At 47.4% G+C, this 17,181-nt stretch overlaps 2 protein-coding genes across 2 annotated transcripts; one reads left to right on the forward strand and one right to left on the reverse strand.

The window, feature by feature from the left end:
• Nucleotides 1–1,077: 1,077 nt before the first annotated feature.
• LOC102312906 (rRNA 2'-O-methyltransferase fibrillarin) lies at nt 1,078–16,469 on the reverse strand. The gene is made up of 9 exons (XM_005946329.3): nt 16,300–16,469; nt 14,918–15,031; nt 12,241–12,393; nt 11,994–12,088; nt 11,720–11,890; nt 11,175–11,307; nt 10,976–11,088; nt 10,354–10,499; nt 1,078–1,821 (listed from the first exon to the last, which is right to left on the reverse strand). The coding sequence occupies exons 1-9, from the start codon at nt 16,307–16,309 to the stop codon at nt 1,797–1,799; spliced, it is 960 nt and encodes a 319-aa protein (XP_005946391.1). The 5' UTR covers nt 16,310–16,469; the 3' UTR covers nt 1,078–1,796.
• On the forward strand, nt 3,867–9,382 carry LOC121812202 (rRNA 2'-O-methyltransferase fibrillarin-like). The gene is made up of 7 exons (XM_042213634.1): nt 3,867–4,040; nt 5,310–5,423; nt 7,947–8,099; nt 8,248–8,342; nt 8,446–8,616; nt 9,027–9,159; nt 9,246–9,382. Exons 1-7 carry the CDS (start codon nt 4,031–4,033, stop codon nt 9,365–9,367), a joined length of 798 nt encoding a protein of 265 aa, XP_042069568.1. The 5' UTR covers nt 3,867–4,030; the 3' UTR covers nt 9,368–9,382.
• Nucleotides 16,470–17,181: the final 712 nt, after the last annotated feature.

The raw sequence follows: 17,181 nt of genomic DNA on the forward strand, positions 1-17,181 counted from the left end.
CTGTAACTACACAAAGCGATTAATGTGAGTTTCACTGACAGCACAGGCAGCAACGCCACGAGCTAAACGGCCAAACACCCGCCGCACACAGCGGCCGTGCTACCTGTCCACACATGAGCTCTGAGTCACACCTGAGAACAGGTGGACACACTCATGTTCGTCGGGGGGAGGACTGAGCGGTTACAGCGCGAAACCTGAGCTGTGGTCGTTAGTGTTGTACCCCAGCACCTGTGCGCTCCACGGTCACTCAGGCACGTCTTTGAGTGACGCGCAAAGTCAGCGTGGAGCTGCACCCACGGACACTTGTTGGTTCAAAGCTGCCTGAATTCTTCAAGAAGGCGCTGGAAACGCTTCAGATTCTGACAGCATGTCACCTGCTGCACAGCTGACCGGTTTGAAGCGACACGGCGAGTCATCGTCACACAGCTACAGCGTGGATACGACACGGTAACAATGCTCCGGTAAGCTGTGGCGTTTAAATGATGCTGCGTTGGTACTCAGGGGCTCTTGACACCACATGTATGGAGCCGTGCTGCCATGTTTGCCAGCAGGACTCAGGACTGACGTCCGGTTAGAGCCGGTGCGGATTGCGGTCCGTTTCCCGTCCTCAGCGGCAGGACTGGCCTGCGTGGGCTCCTGCTCCAGCTGTTGACACGTTGAGTAGAGCTGCTGCTCTGCATGCCTTTGTTGTAACAAGTAGATGTGAGTGGCTGTTGCATTTGTATGACCGGTCTCTTACCTGTGGCAGGTATCACAGAACTGCTGCTCACTGCATTGTTCTTTAGTTTCTGCAACCCTGTGGGACAGCTGTGCCGTACAATCCAGGGCCCAGCAACCTTCCACGTTCAAAGTCATTAAAGTTACCTTTCTTCTCAGCTTGAACTTCAGCGAGTTGTTGTCTAAATGCATCAGGCTACTGCCACGTGACCGCATGATTAGACCGTTGACCCTGTGTACCTAACAGTGAGTAATGGCATTTTTAAAACCACCTCAGTGCTGTGAATCTGGACCAAAGAAACCAAGAGCAGTCAGATTAATGTTCGTCAGTGTGATGGTGCATTTAGCTAAAGAGTTCAATTATAACCAACCAAAAACATTTATTAAAACAAATATGGCAGCTACGTGGAAAAAAGAAAAATACTTAAACTGGTTCAAACAAACAGCTACAAAACAGGAAGTGTGTATAATGGACGCCGTTTGTCACCCGAAGACGCAAAAGCAACATATTCACTTTGAATGGTCCACTGTTAACCATTTAAAGATACCAGCAGTGTGGGTGCAAGTTCAGAATATGGAGCCAGTCACAGACTAAAAGGATCATTAAGAAAATAATCAGGAGCACAGAAGCCAACAAACAAAACAGCACAGAGCACACAAGCAACCTCGCTGCAGTCAGACTGATCAGGGTCCTCAGCACAAACAGCTGGATCCAAAGTCCCAGGACAAGGCAGGTTCACAGCACGCAACAGTGCGTGTTACTTTGTAACCTCATCTACTGTATACATGTGCATTACAAACAACGGGACCTTTTCACAGCGCAAACAAGGTACTGCACTGATGGACCCAGGCACCACATAATGTTCTCCACCTGATCTGTGAGAACTGGAAGCACCAGAGGAGATGGATGGTTGATTAAAGGACTGGATGAGAAACCCCAGCTGAAGGTCTGCTTCAATGTGCTTGGAGGAAGCTGCAGACCAGTGACTGAAGCCAAAGAGGAGGGTGACAGACGGCGGACGTGCCAGAAGGAGGTTGCAAATCCATTCTCCTCCTCCGGCCCAGCTTACACGCACACATCATTTCTTCTGTTTTGGTGGAGGTCTGAGAACAAAAGAAAATACACGGTTACCACAGATACACAGCAGGTACTATGTTTACAGACAAATGCAGTGTTTTTGGTGCAGGTCTGTGTCTGACAAGGGGGGTCCTTAGTAAGATGGCTGAGGTGTTTAAGTGGTTCATGATCTGGTGACTGTAGTCATGTGGTTCTCATGTTGCCTTCAGCGAGCCTCTGCACTTAGAGTAAAAGCCAGAAAAGGTCAGAAACGATTCTTTGAGCAGTTCGGCTGCAGCTTGATCTGGTTCCAAACACAGACACACATCTGTAAATACATTTATGCATCCATGTGGCTCATTACCTGAACTCTGAATGGTAAGTTAGCAAGTTCTTAATGGAAGCAGTGAGAGGTTTTCCTTCCATCTCCTCCAATGAACCTTAAATAAAACTACAGACTGGAGCTGACAGCAGGCTGTGTTTCTTCAAAGCCACTGTGCTGCTGCCAGCTGGGTTTTGTTTTTAAGGAGTCCACCAGATGGCGCTGCCGCAGCGCAGGAGCTGAGAGCTCTGTCCTCAGGAACCACAGGCTGAGGAGCTAAAAAGCCTCGTGTGCAAGTCCTTAGTCTGAGCCCTGATGCAGAAGCAGGAAACTGAACTGATTAACTGAGTTTCAACTGAGCAGAATAAGCTCCGCCTTTCTGATAACGATGGTAATGTTAGGCTGCGTGTTCTTTAAAAACTAAAGCAACATTACATGGTTACTCTGATAAACAGTTCCAGGTTACTCAGCAACTGTTCCAGTCCAACTATGTTGGATCCACTTCAAAGAAAGCTTCCAGGAAATGTAACCTTTGACCCGGAGGTTCAGCAGCTGCAGCCATGGCTGCCCGCCCGACAGGCTGGTCGCACGCCCGCCCGACAGGCTGGTCGCACGCCCGCCCGACAGGCTGGTCGCACGCCCGCCCGCCGTCATCAAGTGGGGTTTTTGTTTTTCCTTTAACTGGGTTTGAAGCGTATTGCTAACAGGCATAGAGATAAGCGCACGTTTCCGCGGGCTTTTGGGTTGTTCAAGAACCGGCTTTGGATTGCTCATACGCAAGGCTCGCTTTAAGGCACTCACGCACAGTGAGGGCTCATGAGTACCGAGCGGACGCCGCACTGCACACGTGGACATTGGTATCGGCACTTTGGGACGTAGGCTGTTAGCCACGCAAGAATGGAAGAAGCACTAGTGCAGCGTAGAGCGGGGCACAGTGAGACTACAGTGCGGTCACAAAAATAAAATGCATTGACCAGTGAACACTAAGTGAGATGGACTCTCTCTATGTTTTTTCACTGTCTGGAGGAGGAAATCCATGGTGTTTAATTACCACGGTCTCGCAGCTCAGTCTTTTCTTCTCCTCATGCGAGAGCCAAAATCAAGTTTCAAACAGTTCCAGATGTTAACTTGAGAGCCTCGGTGTTCTTTGATGAGGAGATTGTCCTTATATATTGTGCGAGTTCTACTTTTCATACAAGAAGTTCAGGCTTTCTGCCGAGGACTCTGCTTTTGTGTATGTGAAGTTTTGCCAAAACAAACAAACATATTTATAAAGAAGAAAGCATCACTGTCCTTGTGTTTAAAATGATAACAGCCAAAGATAAAGTCCTTGTAGTATAACTGAAAATTAGGGAGAACAGAGTCAGTAATAAACTTGTGGAGGTCCTTCCAGAATTTACATGAGGAGGAATTCAGAGTAATTATATAAGAGTCCATCTTCTCTATTTAACTGGCTAACCAAGATTATTCCATTATTCACCCAGTTAATAATGCAACAACGACAGTGGGTTGTGCAAAAAGTAACTTGGTGTATGCAGGTGTGCATATGTGTGCATGAGATTGTGCAGATAAGTGCCTCTTTCAAACCATGTGAGATGTGAGCCTGACCGTTATCGTTTAGATGCAGATATCAATCAGCAATCACAGACGGATTCCAGCTTCTACCTTGTGACAGGAAGGTTGTCTCGGCACAACATCCGGCAGCTGTCCTCTGTTTGAAAACAAGGTTTCCGTCTGTGTCCAGTTGGTGGCGCTAATGCGCCGTTTTGCTTGCTAAGCAACAATAGATTCGATAGAAGAAGAAAGTTTGCTCTGGGTCGCACAGTTGCACGTGGGACGTGATCACGCCGTGTCTGTTCACTGAGGATCAACACAGAAGAGAAGCGATTCAACTCCGCGGGCTGCGTCCATCTCAGTAGTTTACGCCAGAAACGATGAGGCCAGGTACAGTAAGACACACGTGCTTACGCTCGGTAACGCGGGCTGATGTCTGATCGTGTGTTCGGTGAGTCTGTGCAGTCAGGTACACTGCGTGGACGGCCTACACGGCCACGTTATTGTGAAAACTACCGCAGACTTGGCTGTCTGAGCGCGTGGTTTGTTCACGGTGAGCCGTCGATGTGTCCGCGCTGGCGGAATAAGTGCTCTGAGTTGAACACGCGCTGTGTCTCCTCGCACGTGTCTGGGACTCCGTGGGGCCCACACAGCGAGCTCCGTTACAACCAGAGTTACGGTTTTATTCCGCGAGGAAAAGCCAAAGTCGGGTCACGCCGGCTGAAACCCGTTCCAGCCGTTTACAGCTGTTTTCTGCTCCACGAGACGTAGCTCGCGCTAACGTTAGCCCGGTCTGTGTGTTTGCGGTTCCGTGAGTGTCCAAACATCACGGCCACGCGGAGCACGCCGCGAGCACGCCTGTCGTTCAAAGCCCACACAGGAGGCGGTGAGTCGAGTCTCAGCCGTTACTTTTATTAAGCATGTGTCTGAGTGTGTGTTTGAACAGCCGCGTTGTGTGCGTGTTGTGCTGGGTCCCTCAAGTGGTCGCAGTCGGTGTTTAAATGTGGAGCGACCCGGGTTAACCATCCAAGATGGCGGCACTGGCGTAAGCAGCCACGTACTGGTTGCTTTGGCTCGCAGCAGCTGTCTCACCTGCAGTGACTCGGTCTCTAACGTCGGTTTTTCACTAGTGCCTGCTTGGCTGCGTGGGGTCAACAACGTGACACCAGTGGAATGGTTAGCCCACCAGTGGCACCGCTTAGTGAGTTGAGAGTAACTCATTCACAAAAATCTAAATGACCTTTATTTAAAAACACAACTGGACAAAGCACCACAGCGCGGTCTGTGAGCCTGACAGAAGCCGGACACGAGCAACAGGATCATCAGCCTGACTTCCTCTGTGGCGTCTTTTATCGCTGTGACGGCCCCACTCACGTGGCGAATAACTTCAAGTTTGAACGTGTTGTTCCAGCAAGGCTTGTTCTGAAGAGGTGGATATGAAGTTTGAAGGTTCTGCTGGTATTTCACAGCCTGCAGGTCGCCTGTGGGGCGTCTGTGGGCTGACTCACACCTACTCCAGTCTGCCAGAGTTCCTCCAGTGCGCTCGGTGTGATGTGTGTGTGAACGTCAGTGGATAAAAGTGCTTAAGAGGAGATGATTGGGTGGATGAGTGTTATAGATGTGTCTGTTTACACATATAATAACGATTCATGCTTTCAGGTTTCAGTCCTCGCATGGACAGAGGAAGAGGTGGAGGAAGAGGTGGAGGCAGAGGAGGGTTTGGTGACCGCGGAGGACGAGGAGGATTCCGGGGAGGATTCCGGGGAGGAAGAGGTGAGACTGGAAACGTGTCGTTCGTATCATCACATCGTGGATGTGATCCTCAAACGCCAGGATGACGACTCGAAGCAATTAAAACAAAGTATTTTTATTCAGGTATCTGCTAATAATATAATATTCTAGGCTGTTAAGTTCAAATAGTGACAGTTTCGGAGTTAAAGCAGCTCACAAAACACTCTGTGCTCCACTTGATCACAAACAGCAGATGAAGCGTTGCTTTGTATTTGTTTCTCCAGTTACCGAGCAATCTTCAAACGCCGCTGCTTCGACCACCGCGTTTTAACCACGCATTGAGCGCTCCACTCTTTCTTAACGCTTTAAGACCTTTAAGAACCAAGTCCGCCAGAGCTTATCTTTATACTTGTACATGCTGTAGTAGTAATGATAATAATGATAATAATGTATTGCATTTATATAGCGCCATTTTTGGGAGCATTTCAAGTTGTTATACATCAGTACAACCGTTATAGCCCACATTTTAATGATACGTATGCATCGAGTCCATAGTAACTGCATAAATTGCAATAAACTACAAAAAAATCGTTTTTGTTTTTTTAACATATATTTCTAGTTAGAGAAATTTAAGAGGCTTATCCCTCAAAACTGTAAATACAAAAAAGTTGCACAAAATAGTTTCCCACCACAGGAAATTTATTTTGAGTGTCTTCATAGTTTTATTTTTGAAATACACCAATTTTTATATACTGCAGGAAAAACGAAAATAAATATTATAATGCAAATTTGCAAAAAACAGCATATGCATCAAAATAAACTATTTCCAGCAGTGCAGTGTGAGGATCCCAGAAACTATTGAGAAAAGCACAGTCAAACATGACTTTTAGAAACACCAGTGTAGGCTGATGAGCCCCCGAAGGTAAGAAAAACTACATTTTCTGTGAAAAAGACGTCACTTCCGGTTTCGGGCAGGTCATGGCGAACATGCCATAGTTCACGCTGACGTCTATTCCAATGTGGGAAGTGTTACGAACAGCTGATCGGATCGGCAAAGCGTGTTTCTGGAATATGTTTTTGTTGCTATAAAGCCACATGTGGAAGGAAACCGTGACCGAGGATGAGATGTAAGTACAACTCCTCCGGTTTCATGTGCAAAAATGATTGCACAAGCGTACATGGTTCCAGTTCTACGGGGATTTAAAAATAGTTACGCCAAACGGAGTGTGCCGCTCCGACCGGCTTTGAAAGGTTAACATTACTGCTAAAGTTCTGGTCTCGGCGTCAGAGCAGTTCCACCTTCATTTATAGGTGATAATGCCTGCTAACCCACAGCACTGTGGCTTTATTTCAGTAACTGTGAGACTCTGAGCTGAGGCTGACGTTTGCTTAGTGAAAGACTTAAGCAGCAGTGAAACGTTTCGGAGGGGGTCCTCGACTAAACGAACACGATGGCAAAAGAAGCTCCTGAACTCTCAGCATTCATAACTGTAACAAACACAAAGTGGATTTCAGATGCAAGGCGCACAGAGTTGCAACGTCCACAGAGGTGTGTGTTGGCTCACTGATACATGCCCCGCAGTCTTACAGACAGCTGTGCAGCTCACATGGATTCAAACAGTGGAAAAGAAAAACGAGACCATCAGATGGTGATGAAGAGGTCCCACCTTCAGCAAACACTGGAGGTTAAGTCTTACAATGATGTGATTGCAGCCACCCCCCACTCTGTGAATGGTACTCATGAGCATTGGTCAGTGACCGAGGAGCTGACCTCCAGCCCGTTGTTCCTTCAGTGGTGCTGGTTTCAGTCAGTGTGTAAATGTCCTGTTTGTAAGGTTGTAGACCTGCAGTCAGCTGACACTTGATGATGATGATGAAACGTTTCTCCCACTGAAAACGCCCAGAAGAACAGAATCAACCTTCTAGGTTTTACCTACCTGGATGAGTAAATCAAGATAAAAGTTGCCACGAAGTATACAAACAGTGAACTGACAGTCAGACCTCAGCTCGTCTGTTCTTATTTTGGGAAGAAAACATCAGTTTCCACGTAAATACGAGCCACATGACTCGTTTCACTGTGGCCACTGGACACGTTGTTAAAGCCATCATGGCAGTAATGTGTACCAAGCTGGGACCATCTGCAGCCGTTAGCAGCGCAGCCGTGGAAGGACTTGGTAACACTGAGCAGCTGCTTTGCCTTTTTAATGATTCTGTCTTTAATAAACAGTTATTTCTGTGGTAGGTGACTGGTGCTTGTCGTCATTCTGAATGAATTGTTTGAGTGTAAAGCAGGGGTGGGAGCCTTTTCATATGATGGGCCATTATGTCTTTACATCGCCCTCCGAGGGCCATGCTGTTGTAAACACACACCTGAGGATGGAAAAAACAGAGCGAGACCCAAAAAGTGTAACTACTGGTTTGTTCTTTAAACAAAACAGTTACTTGTGTATTTAATGATCAGCAAAAGGTGTCCAGCCAACATCCCAGTGAAGGACAGAAATGCATCACTCTGCGACCTGCTGCTCCAGGTTCTGGAACTTTCTCTTGTGCGCGGCTGTTTTTCAGGTGGAGGCTTCCAGTCCCCAGACGGTGGAGGATTTCGGGGCCGTGGTGGTGGCAGAGGAACCCCAAGAGGCAGAGGGGGTAGAGGAGGGAGGGGTGGCCGAGGTGGTTTCGGAGGAGGGAAGAAGGTCCTGATCGAGCCTCACAGACATGAAGGTGATTGTTCATATTTTAGAGGACTGAGGCATTTTCTGCACTGAAGGCTGGACTGTTTTGAGCCTCGGCTACAGTTTGTCACATTTTATTCACCCTTCAGCATTTGCCTTCATTTGGAAGCTTATTCGTGTGTGTGTGTGTGTGTCAGGAGTGTTCATCTGCAGGGGAAAGGAGGATGCCCTGGTGACAAAAAACATGGTGGTAGGAGAGTCTGTGTATGGAGAGAAGAGGATCAGTGTGGAGGTGAGTCCAGTTCAGCTGTTGCTGCTATGCCAAATATAAAAACGTGTGCTCTTCCTGCTGTTGTGACCACACTTTGAGTCGATGTTCGCTTCGGTCTTGGTAGGAAGGAGAGACTAAGATTGAATACAGAGCCTGGAATCCGTTCCGCTCCAAGCTGGCTGCGGCCATCTTGGGAGGAGTCGACCAGATCCACATCAAGCCTGGAGCCAAGGTCATGTACCTGGGAGCTGCCTCTGGCACCACAGTGTCCCACGTTTCCGACATCGTTGGACCCGTGAGTACCGCACACTTTCTCTTTGTAGCTGCCGAACGGGCAGACCACTGCTGGCAGTAGTGTTTGACCACAGGGGACGTGACAGGAGGGGCAAAGGGATCAAACGCACAATAATTAAAACTACGATCCTCATTCCTCCATCAAAAACTGGGGAACCGGACGGTGTCATGGGATGTTCCTAAAATGAAAGAGACAAACGCGGCTCACTGGAGTTTCTCTTCCAGTGGATTAAAAATGGGGCCAGAATTGGGTGGAAATAAAGTCATGAGTGGGCGAATGGGCTGCATCATCAAGATCTCTAGGGTGGTGTAGATCAAGTTAGGGCGTAGGTCTCAGCACAGTGTACATGCAGCGTAGATTTAACACAGGAAACAAAAGCAGCTTGCATTGACATGAGTGTTGTGTGACAGGAAGGGCTGGTCTATGCAGTAGAGTTTTCCCACCGGTCGGGTCGCGACCTTCTCAACGTGGCGAAAAAACGCACCAACATCATTCCAATCATCGAAGACGCTCGGCACCCGCACAAATACAGAATGCTTGTTGGTGAGTAGTGTGATGCAGATGAGCTGGTGAAAGACGAAGAGGTTTGTTTAATCCTTGCAGAGCATTCACTGTCTGTCCCTCTGCAGGCATGGTGGATGTGATCTTTGCTGATGTTGCCCAGCCTGACCAGACGAGGATCGTTGCTTTGAACGCTCACAACTTTTTGAAGAACGGCGGCCACTTTGTTATCTCAATCAAGGTACGCTGATAACTGCCGTAACAGGTAACGGCTGCCTGAACGCTGGACTTTGAAGGTTTAACGTTGTCTTATGCAGAAGTTCTCCAGGCTTTCTAAAGGTCTTTCATGGTTCCTCTTCGACCATTTTCACATGTTTTAGCTTAGGCTTTGTTGAATCTCAAAAAACTAATGAAGACATTTTCCGAGTCAGTTATCGAGTTACTGACCCACAAACATGAGTACGTTCTCACATGGCGTGATTTCTAATAGCAAATGTTGCTAAAGCTAAAGAGAATAAAAGGGCGTCTCCTGCTTCACTACAGAATGACTGTAGACGGCTGCTAAATCAGCTTATGTGTGACTGAATCCTTGATTTGGACTCAAACTAGTTTTAGTCGTATGCTAGGATACTCGTGTGATGGTGAGGAATGTCTAGCTGTTCAGGACTTGTTGTTGTTCGTGAGTCTGATTCCAGCTGTGCTCTTCTTCCTTAAGCACTGGCTCTCTCATGTTGTGTCTCTTTTAAGACAAGCTTAACTGTAACTACGTACTCCAGAACAGCAGCCAGTCACACAAGAAAGGAAACAAGTTACATCCGTGGCCAGAAATAAGCATCCAGTCAGAAGGTAGAAGGAAAGATATGGAAATAGCAGAGAACATCGAGATCCGTGAGGGGCCAATCAGGAACAATCGACCTCCAAACTAGCTCGTGGGAGCTTCACCCTATTGAGAGAGACCCACGGTGGGCCCTCACAAGGCTGGGTGGTGGCTGCGTGTCAGGCATCTTTACTGATGAGGGAGCCTTCACCTACTTTACCCGGTGCCCTCAGGGCAGCGTGTCAGGTCTGATAACCCATACAGGCAGTAACGACCCTTGACCCTTCATGTGAACATGCAAAGGAAACACTGGTTTCCAACTTGGTGAGTTGCTAAGCAGCTTCCTGTGACCGTTTCTCCTGATCGCCAATGTTAGTGGACGTGAATCTGGGTACAGAGCCTCATTAAGGGCGCTTTACCTGTAGATGCCCACCACCACAGCGTGGTCTCTCTCATAGGGCTCCAGCGTGAGCTGTTCCTGTGGTTTCATGTTCTCTGCACTCATCTTCTTCACTTCTGAGGCAAACACTGCCTCTGGAGCTGCTGTCGAGTCTATACAGTTAGCCTTAAGGAAGAAGAGCACAGCTGGAATCAGACTCACGAACAACAACAAGTCCTGAACAGCTAGACATTCCTCACCATCACACGAGTATCCTAGCATACGACTAAAACTAGTTTGAGTCCAAATCAAGGATTCAGTCACACATAAGCTGATTTAGCAGCCGTCTACAGTCATTCTGTAGTGAAGCAGGAGACGCCCTTTTATTCTCTTTAGCTTTAGCAACATTTGCTATTAGAAATCACGCCATGTGAGAAACGTACTCATGTTTGTGGGTCAGTAACTCGATAACTGACTCGGAAAATGTCTTCATTAGTTTTTTGAGATTCAACAAAGCCTAAGCTAAAACATGTGAAAATGGTCGAAGAGGAACCATGAAAGACCTTTAGAAAGCCTGGAGAACTTCTGCTTAAGACAACGTTAAACCCTTCAAAGTCCAGCGTTCAGGCAGCCGTTACCTGTTACGGCAGTTATCAGCGTACCTTGATTGAGATAACAAAGTGGCCGCCGTTCTTCAAAAAGTTGTGAGCGTTCAAAGCAACGATCCTCGTCTGGTCAGGCTGGGCAACATCAGCAAAGATCACATCCACCATGCCTGCAGAGGGACAGACAGTGAATGCTCTGCAAGGATTAAACAAACCTCTTCGTCTTTCACCAGCTCATCTGCATCACACTACTCACCAACAAGCATTCTGTATTTGTGCGGGTGCCGAGCGTCTTCGATGATTGGAATGATGTTGGTGCGTTTTTTCGCCACGTTGAGAAGGTCGCGACCCGACCGGTGGGAAAACTCTACTGCATAGACCAGCCCTTCCTGTCACACAACACACTCATGTCAATGCAAGCTGCTTTTGTTTCCTGTGTTAAATCTACGCTGCATGTACACTGTGCTGAGACCTACGCCCTAACTTTATCTACACCACCCTAGAAATCTTGATGATGCAGCCCATTGGCCCACTCATGACTTTATTTCCACCCAATTCTGGCCCCATTTTTAATCCACTGGAAGAGAAACTCCAGTGAGCCGCGTTTGTCTCTTTCATTTTAGGAACATCCCATGACACCGTCCGGTTCCCCAGTTTTTGATGGAGGAATGAGGATCGTAGTTTTAATTATTGTGCGTTTGATCCCTTTGCCCCTCCTGTCACGTCCCCTGTGGTCAAACACTACTGCCAGCAGTGGTCTGCCCGTTCGGCAGCTACAAAGAGAAAGTGTGCGGTACTCACGGGTCCAACGATGTCGGAAACGTGGGACACTGTGGTGCCAGAGGCAGCTCCCAGGTACATGACCTTGGCTCCAGGCTTGATGTGGATCTGGTCGACTCCTCCCAAGATGGCCGCAGCCAGCTTGGAGCGGAACGGATTCCAGGCTCTGTATTCAATCTTAGTCTCTCCTTCCTACCAAGACCGAAGCGAACATCGACTCAAAGTGTGGTCACAACAGCAGGAAGAGCACACGTTTTTATATTTGGCATAGCAGCAACAGCTGAACTGGACTCACCTCCACACTGATCCTCTTCTCTCCATACACAGACTCTCCTACCACCATGTTTTTTGTCACCAGGGCATCCTCCTTTCCCCTGCAGATGAACACTCCTGACACACACACACACACACACACGAATAAGCTTCCAAATGAAGGCAAATGCTGAAGGGTGAATAAAATGTGACAAACTGTAGCCGAGGCTCAAAACAGTCCAGCCTTCAGTGCAGAAAATGCCTCAGTCCTCTAAAATATGAACAATCACCTTCATGTCTGTGAGGCTCGATCAGGACCTTCTTCCCTCCTCCGAAACCACCTCGGCCACCCCTCCCTCCTCTACCCCCTCTGCCTCTTGGGGTTCCTCTGCCACCACCACGGCCCCGAAATCCTCCACCGTCTGGGGACTGGAAGCCTCCACCTGAAAAACAGCCGCGCACAAGAGAAAGTTCCAGAACCTGGAGCAGCAGGTCGCAGAGTGATGCATTTCTGTCCTTCACTGGGATGTTGGCTGGACACCTTTTGCTGATCATTAAATACACAAGTAACTGTTTTGTTTAAAGAACAAACCAGTAGTTACACTTTTTGGGTCTCGCTCTGTTTTTTCCATCCTCAGGTGTGTGTTTACAACAGCATGGCCCTCGGAGGGCGATGTAAAGACATAATGGCCCATCATATGAAAAGGCTCCCACCCCTGCTTTACACTCAAACAATTCATTCAGAATGACGACAAGCACCAGTCACCTACCACAGAAATAACTGTTTATTAAAGACAGAATCATTGAAAAGGCAAAGCAGCTGCTCAGTGTTACCAAGTCCTTCCACGGCTGCGCTGCTAACGGCTGCAGATGGTCCCAGCTTGGTACACATTACTGCCATGATGGCTTTAACAACGTGTCCAGTGGCCACAGTGAAACGAGTCATGTGGCTCGTATTTACGTGGAAACTGATGTTTTCTTCCCAAAATAAGAACAGACGAGCTGAGGTCTGACTGTCAGTTCACTGTTTGTATACTTCGTGGCAACTTTTATCTTGATTTAATCATCCAGGTAGGTAAAACCTAGAAGGTTGATTCTGTTCTTCTGGGCGTTTTCAGTGGGAGAAACGTTTCATCATCATCATCAAGTGTCAGCTGACTGCAGGTCTACAACCTTACAAACAGGACATTTACACACTGACTGAAACCAGCACCACTGAAGGAACAACGGGCTGGAGGTCAGCTCCTCGGTCACTGACCAATGGTCATGAGTACCATTCACAGAGTGGGGGGTGGCTGCAATCACATCATTGTAAGACTTAACCTCCAGTGTTTGCTGAAGGTGGGACCTCTTCCTCACCATCTGATGGTCTCGTTTTTCTTTTCCACTGTTTGAATCCATGTGAGCTGCACAGCTGTCTGTAAGACTGCGGGGCATGTATCAGTGAGCCAACACACACCTCTGTGGACGTTGCAACTCTGTGGGCCTTGCATCTGAAATCCACTTTGTGTTTGTTACAGTTATGAATGCTGAGAGTTCAGGAGCTTCTTTTGCCATCGTGTTCGTTTAGTCGAGGACCCCCTCCGAAACGTTTCACTGCTGCTTAAGTCTTTCACTAAGCAAACGTCAGCCTCAGCTCAGAGTCTCACAGTTACTGAAATAAAGCCACAGTGCTGTGGGTTAGCAGGCATTATCACCTATAAATGAAGGTGGAACTGCTCTGACGCCGAGACCAGAACTTTAGCAGTAATGTTAACCTTTCAAAGCCGGTCGGAGCGGCACACTCCGTTTGGCGTAACTATTTTTAAATCCCCGTAGAACTGGAACCATGTAAGCTTGTGCAATCATTTTTGCACATGAAACCGGAGGAGTTGTACTTACATCTCATCCTCGGTCACGGTTTCCTTCCACATGTGGCTTTATAGCAACAAAAACATATTCCAGAAACACGCTTTGCCGATCCGATCAGCTGTTCGTAACACTTCCCACATTGGAATAGACGTCAGCGTGAACTATGGCATGTTCGCCATGACCTGCCCGAAACCGGCAGTGACGTCTTTTTCACAGAAAATGTAGTTTTTCTTCCCTTCGGGGGCTCATCAGCCTACACTGGTGTTTCTAAAAGTCATGTTTGACTGTGCTTTTCTCAATAGTTTCTGGGATCCTCACACTGCACTGCTGGAAATAGTTTATTTTGATGCACAAGCTGGTTTTTATGCAAATTTGCATTATAATATTTATTGTTGTTTTTCCTGCAGTATATAAAAATTGGTGTATTTCAAAAATAAAACTATGAAGACCCTCAAAATAAATTTCCTGTGGTTGGAAACTATTTTGTGCAACTTTTTTGTATTTGCAGTTTTGAGGGATAAGCCTCTTAAATTTCTCTGAATAGAAGTATATGTAAAAAAACAAAAATGATTTTTTTGTAGTTTATTGCAATTTATGCAGTTACTATGGACTCGATGCATACGTATCATTAAAATGTGGGCTATAACGGTTGTACTGATGTATAACAACTTGAAATGCTCCCAAAAATGGCGCTATATAAATGCAATACATTATTATCATTATTATCATTACTACTACAGCATGTACAAGTATAAAGATAAGCTCTGGCGGACTTGGTTCTTAAAGGTCTTAAAGTGTTAAGAAAGAGTGGAGCGCTCAATGCGTGGTTAAAACGCGGTGGTCGAAGCAGCGGCGTTTGAAGATTGCTCGGTAACTGGAGAAACAATTACAAAGCAACGCTTCATCTGCTGTTTGTGATCAAGTGGAGCACAGAGTGTTTTGTGAGCTGCTTTAACTCCGAAACTGTCACTATTTGAACTTAACAGCCTAGAATATTATATTATTAGCAGATACCTGAATAAAAATACTTTGTTTTAATTGCTTCGAGTCGTCATCCTGGCGTTTGAGGATCACATCCACGATGTGATGATACGAACGACACGTTTCCAGTCTCACCTCTTCCTCCCCGGAATCCTCCCCGGAATCCTCCTCGTCCTCCGCGGTCACCAAACCCTCCTCTGCCTCCACCTCTTCCTCCACCTCTTCCTCTGTCCATGCGAGGACTGAAACCTGAAAGCATGAATCGTTATTATATGTGTAAACAGACACATCTATAACACTCATCCACCCAATCATCTCCTCTTAAGCACTTTTATCCACTGACGTTCACACACACATCACACCGAGCGCACTGGAGGAACTCTGGCAGACTGGAGTAGGTGTGAGTCAGCCCACAGACGCCCCACAGGCGACCTGCAGGCTGTGAAAACCAGCAGAACCTTCAAACTTCATATCCACCTCTTCAGAACAAGCCTTGCTGGAACAACACGTTCAAACTTGAAGTTATTCGCCACGTGAGTGGGGCCGTCACAGCGATAAAAGACGCCACAGAGGAAGTCAGGCTGATGATCCTGTTGCTCGTGTCCGGCTTCTGTCAGGCTCACAGACCGCGCTGTGGTGCTTTGTCCAGTTGTGTTTTTAAATAAAGGTCATTTAGATTTTTGTGAATGAGTTACTCTCAACTCACTAAGCGGTGCCACTGGTGGGCTAACCATTCCACTGGTGTCACGTTGTTGACCCCACGCAGCCAAGCAGGCACTAGTGAAAAACCGACGTTAGAGACCGAGTCACTGCAGGTGAGACAGCTGCTGCGAGCCAAAGCAACCAGTACGTGGCTGCTTACGCCAGTGCCGCCATCTTGGATGGTTAACCCGGGTCGCTCCACATTTAAACACCGACTGCGACCACTTGAGGGACCCAGCACAACACGCACACAACGCGGCTGTTCAAACACACACTCAGACACATGCTTAATAAAAGTAACGGCTGAGACTCGACTCACCGCCTCCTGTGTGGGCTTTGAACGACAGGCGTGCTCGCGGCGTGCTCCGCGTGGCCGTGATGTTTGGACACTCACGGAACCGCAAACACACAGACCGGGCTAACGTTAGCGCGAGCTACGTCTCGTGGAGCAGAAAACAGCTGTAAACGGCTGGAACGGGTTTCAGCCGGCGTGACCCGACTTTGGCTTTTCCTCGCGGAATAAAACCGTAACTCTGGTTGTAACGGAGCTCGCTGTGTGGGCCCCACGGAGTCCCAGACACGTGCGAGGAGACACAGCGCGTGTTCAACTCAGAGCACTTATTCCGCCAGCGCGGACACATCGACGGCTCACCGTGAACAAACCACGCGCTCAGACAGCCAAGTCTGCGGTAGTTTTCACAATAACGTGGCCGTGTAGGCCGTCCACGCAGTGTACCTGACTGCACAGACTCACCGAATACACGATCAGACATCAGCCCGCGTTACCGAGCGTAAGCACGTGTGTCTTACTGTACCTGGCCTCATCGTTTCTGGCGTAAACTACTGAGATGGACGCAGCCCGCGGAGTTGAATCGCTTCTCTTCTGTGTTGATCCTCAGTGAACAGACACGGCGTGATCACGTCCCACGTGCAACTGTGCGACCCAGAGCAAACTTTCTTCTTCTATCGAATCTATTGTTGCTTAGCAAGCAAAACGGCGCATTAGCGCCACCAACTGGACACAGACGGAAACCTTGTTTTCAAACAGAGGACAGCTGCCGGATGTTGTGCCGAGACAACCTTCCTGTCACAAGGTAGAAGCTGGAATCCGTCTGTGATTGCTGATTGATATCTGCATCTAAACGATAACGGTCAGGCTCACATCTCACATGGTTTGAAAGAGGCACTTATCTGCACAATCTCATGCACACATATGCACACCTGCATACACCAAGTTACTTTTTGCACAACCCAGTGTCGTTGTTGCATTATTAACTGGGTGAATAATGGAATAATCTTGGTTAGCCAGTTAAATAGAGAAGATGGACTCTTATATAATTACTCTGAATTCCTCCTCATGTAAATTCTGGAAGGACCTCCACAAGTTTATTACTGACTCTGTTCTCCCTAATTTTCAGTTATACTACAAGGACTTTATCTTTGGCTGTTATCATTTTAAACACAAGGACAGTGATGCTTTCTTCTTTATAAATATGTTTGTTTGTTTTGGCAAAACTTCACATACACAAAAGCAGAGTCCTCGGCAGAAAGCCTGAACTTCTTGTATGAAAAGTAGAACTCGCACAATATATAAGGACAATCTCCTCATCAAAGAACACCGAGGCTCTCAAGTTAACATCTGGAACTGTTTGAAACTTGATTTTGGCTCTCGCAAACTTTTGTTTATTTATGTTCCC

The sequence above is a fragment of the Haplochromis burtoni genome, unplaced genomic scaffold (assembly GCF_018398535.1).
Source record: "Haplochromis burtoni strain Fernald_Lab_line unplaced genomic scaffold, NCSU_Asbu1 Contig_461, whole genome shotgun sequence".
NCBI lineage: Eukaryota > Metazoa > Chordata > Actinopteri > Cichliformes > Cichlidae > Haplochromis > Haplochromis burtoni.